The following is a 4093-nucleotide window of genomic DNA, read 5'->3' as shown; positions in this document are numbered from 1 at the left end:
CCCGCTTCCGATCCCGCGCCCGGCGGAGCGGCGGCGCCGCCGGCGGCTAGGAGCCCAAAGAAGCTCACCGCCCGTGCCAGGCGCGAGTACTGGGCGTCCAAGGGCGTCGTCTCGCCAAAGGAGCAAGAGGGGGACCTGGACTGATCGCCGCCGTCGCCACTACTGTGGGTGTGGCATGCTGCGGGATGGCGGCTGCGTTGGGGGAACGGAGTAGAGGCCAGGCCGAGGAGACACTCTGTCGCAGCGACTAGGCTGCTGCATCCCCCATCCACCTTTGGACTCACCTTGTTCGTTGGTCGACATGCCTGCTCGGTGGACCTTTCTTCCAGCGCAAGCGAATCGAGCGCAGGGCGGCGCATCGCAGCGCAGCACAGCACAGCATAGCAAACCATCTCGTCTGATCGCACAGCAATTTGTCTTGTTGGCCGCACGGCGTCCGCCTCCTCGGTCTATGCTCCTGTCCGACCGATCGCCGTCCCACCGTTCTAGGCGTCTGCCGTCGTCGTCGTCGTCGTCGTCGTCTCCTCGGCGCCGGCGGTGGCAGCAGTGGCGTTGGAGTCGACGTGTACACCCTCGTCCGACCTGTCCGTGGGTCCGCCATCTTGCAGGGCCTGTGCATCCTCTCCGCTCCCTCCAGCACCAGCAGCCGCTCCAGCCTCGTCCGTCGTCGATGGCGCAGCCGATGCCGCCGGGTCGACAGTCGGCGGCGGCGGTGGGAAGACATCCTCCATGAGTCCGGGCAGGAAGCGCTGTACGCGGTCAAAGGTGACGGCCCACAGCGCCGCCTGGTTGGTCGTCCTGTCGTCCTTCGTCCCCGGCGGCGGCGGCGGCAGGAGCAGGTTGGATGCGCTCATGACGAGTAGGACGTTTTTGAGGTTCTCGGGGATCGCCTCGGTCAACGGATCCCTCCTCGCACCCGCACCCTTGCCCCCGCCGCCGCTGCTGCCGCTGCCGCCGCCGGTGCTGCTAAACATGCGGTCGAGGAGCTCGAGGATGCGGCACCACAGCTGCTCAAACTCGCGCTCGCTGCCCTCGCTCAGCTTGACCATGAGGTGGAGCAGCGTCTTGCAGACGAGCGCGCACGCCCGGATCCGCGTCTCCATCATCCCTCCCGGGTTGCCTGTGGGATCAATCTGGTAGACCTGCGGCTTGAGCAGCTCCTCGAGCATGGGGAACAGGATGTCGTGGAAGAGGAGCGTCAGCTGCGTCGACGTCGACGTCGTCAGCAGCTCCGGCGCCAGCAGGCACCGCTGCAGCAGCACAATCGACGACTGCCGCACCGCCGCGTGCGTGTTGGTCCACTGCCGAGACAGCGAGTAGAGCAGCGGCGGCCAGTACGTCCTCCAGGCTGTCGTGGGTGGTCGTGGGCAGGCGCAAAATGGGGCCCGGGCCGACGGTCGGTCGATCAATGCGAGGAAACAGGAAGGACGATGCGTCAGCGGGCTCGCTGCGCGCGCATTTCAGCCACAACGGACGCCCGCGCCATGCACTCACCCTGATCCTCGCTCAGCTTCGACTCGCGGATGATCCGCGGCACCTCGTTCTTGAAGCCCTCGAGCAGCTTGACGGCCTCGCAGCCGCGCTCCTGCTGCACCTTTTCGACCTCGGCCATCTCCTTTTTCTCGGTGATCGTGGTGCGGCGATGGGGCGCCTCGCGGAGGAGCATGTTGCGCCACGCCGTCGTGTCGGCGCCGCTGGCAAACTCGGTGAGCAGCGCGACGGCCTGGAGGAAGTTGTCGGGCGTCAGCAGCACGTCGGCGCGATCGCCGTCCTCGCCCACCGTGGCCGCCTTGGCCGCGTCGAACGCGAGGCGGGCAGCATCGGCGTTGCGCACGTTGGCATTGTCGCCGATCAGGGCAAAGATGAGGCCCCACTCGGTCTGAGAGCGTGCGAAGCGCGGGTTCTCGCGCAGGATGGCCTTGAGGCCGGCGAGGAGCTGCTTGGACCCGGCCACCCTCACCTCGGTCGGCAAGTCGCGCAGCAGGTCGAGCGAGAGGAAAAGCTGGTCGCGCAGGTCGTCTTCGCGCGCGGCGTGCTTGAGCAGCCGCAGCAGCGCCGCCACCTCGCGTTCGACGAGCGTCGGGTGGTACGACTTGGCCGAGCGCAGCACGGCCGAGACGTGGTCGAGGGCCACCGGCCACACGTCGCCCAGCTGCTCGCGCGCGCCCGACGCGATCGAGACCATCATCTCGAGCGCAAAGACGACCTTGGCGTCGTAGGCGAGGGCGCCGCCGGCACCGTTGAGTGCGGCACTGTGCGGATGGGTCGCCGGCGTCGGCGTAGACGTCCCGTCCGCGCTGGCCGCCGCCTCGCGGGCCTCGAGGCGCCCGACCGTCAGGCCGTCGGCGAGCTCCTTGAGCGCGCTCATGGCGTAGACGAGCGACTCGGGCGCCAGGTGCTGGATCTGATCGTAGAGCTCCTCGATGCGGCACGACGCCACGCAGTCGACGGTGCACAGCGTGGCCTCGACGTCCTCCTCGGTGGCCTCGTAGGGCGCCGGCTCGCCCGCCGAGTACGAGGGCGAGAGGAGGTAGGACGAGAGCGTGCTAAAGAGGCCGCCGCCCTGGGCGCGCGGGTCCTGCGGCGGCGGGCCGGGCAGCTTCTTGGGCTTGAGCGGGATGGGCACCATGCCGTCGAAAAAGTCGTACATCTGCAACATCGACGATGGCAGCAGCGAGTCGGCGAACAGGTTCTTGAAGATCTCGAATATGTCGGACCAGCCGGAGCGGATGGCGTCGCAGTTGCCGTTGGCGATGGTGAAGAGGACGACGGCGGCCAGCTGGCCCTTGAAGTTGACGCCGAAGCGCACCGAGAGCGGGCTGACGGTGATCTGCTGACCCTCGACCTCGAGCGTGGCGTTGGCCGCGGCAGCGGGCGGCTGCGGCATCGAGGCGTCGAGGAGGCCCGTGGCGCTGGCCAGGCTGTGGACCATAAAGTCGAAGATCTCGGTCATGCCGAAGCTGCTGGCGAGGATGGCGCACTGGCGGATGCCCGAGATGGCGCGCTCGACCATGTACTCGTCGCGGTACGACGAAAAGGCGTAGGCGATGCTGGAAAAGATGGGCTTCCAGCTGCCCTCAAACATGTCGCGGTCAAAGGCGGCGGTGCGGGTGGGCGCCAGCGTTCCCGCGGTCCGCGAGCGGCGCAGGATCTCCTTCCAGGCGTAGTCGAAGCCGAGCTGGCCTGCGTGCTCCTCGGGCATGACAATCTCGCGCCGCCGGATCGAGTCGTAGATGGTGCCGAGGTACTCTGCGTCAAAGTCGGCGCCCTTGTTGACGCCGCGCAGGTTGCGCTTGTAGTCCTCGATCGACATGCGCGTCTTGTTCTGCGGGTTGTGCAGGTCCGTGTTGAGCATGATGACGGAAAAGGCGAGCACGTAGACGGCGTCCTCGCTGGCGATGCCCTCGGGCCCGGCGGCAAAGTACGTCTTTGCAAAGATCTCGGTGATGCGGTCAATCTGCTGCGCCTCGCCCGGCAGCCGGAACGACTCGAGCATCTCGCGCAGCGCCTCGGCGATCGGCTTCTGCTTGAAGTCGAACAGGCCGATAAACGCCCGCAGGACCTCGACATTGTCCGGGCGCGAGATGTAGTCGCCCAGCAGCTTCTTGTCGAGCCGCGGACACTCCTTGAGGAACTTGGCGATGTGCGTCGCCCGCGGCACGCTGGCGTCGCTCGTGTCGATGAGGCCCTCTTTCTCGAGGTAGGCCAGGCCGTCCTTGGGCTTGGCGTTGAAGCGAGCCGCGCCGGCCAGGATCGCCGCCTTCTTGCCCTTGCGCTCCGATAAGAGGGCCAGGTCCGGGGCGAGGTCGGTCGCCGCGCCACCGCCGCCGCCGCCGTAGTACTCCTGCCGGGCCGTCACCGACGCGATAAACGAGAGCAGCGCGTCGAGCGCAAACAGCTGCAGGCTGTCCTGCTGGCCGGGCTGCTGCGGGCTGGTGGCATGGACGGCGCGGCAGAGGAAGTGCATCACCTTGGCGTAAAGGTCGTCGCAGTCGATGTCGCAGTCGTAGTTGATCCACAGATCCACCAGGTAGTCGTTGGGGCGGTCGTGGTCGAAGAAGCGGAAGAGCAGCGCCATGGCCTCGACCAGCAG

General features: G+C 67.4%; 2 protein-coding genes across 2 annotated transcripts in view; one reads left to right on the top strand and one right to left on the bottom strand.

Annotated features, from left to right (window-relative positions):
* The window catches only part of PFL1_04038 (uncharacterized protein), a gene marked incomplete at both ends in the record, with an annotated part of 2692 nt that extends 2548 nt beyond the window's left edge, over positions 1-144 (top strand). The window contains one exon of the mRNA XM_007881562.1: positions 61-144. Within this exon, the coding sequence (XP_007879753.1) occupies positions 61-144 (84 nt within the window). The remainder of the gene's footprint in view (positions 1-60) is intronic.
* Positions 145-485: 341 nt separating this feature from the next.
* PFL1_04037 (uncharacterized protein) lies at positions 486-4078 on the bottom strand (the record flags this gene model as incomplete). The annotated part of the gene is made up of 2 exons (XM_007881561.1): positions 486-1348; positions 1495-4078. 2 exons carry the CDS (start codon positions 4076-4078, stop codon positions 486-488), a joined length of 3447 nt encoding a protein of 1148 aa, XP_007879752.1.
* Positions 4079-4093: the final 15 nt, after the last annotated feature.

Source organism: Pseudozyma flocculosa (assembly GCF_000417875.1).
Source record: "Pseudozyma flocculosa PF-1 unplaced genomic scaffold scaffold00013, whole genome shotgun sequence".
Taxonomy (NCBI): Eukaryota; Fungi; Basidiomycota; class Ustilaginomycetes; order Ustilaginales; family Ustilaginaceae; genus Pseudozyma; species Pseudozyma flocculosa.
The sequence above is the reverse complement of the archived record's forward strand: the minus strand, read 5'-3'. Positions and strand labels throughout refer to the sequence as shown.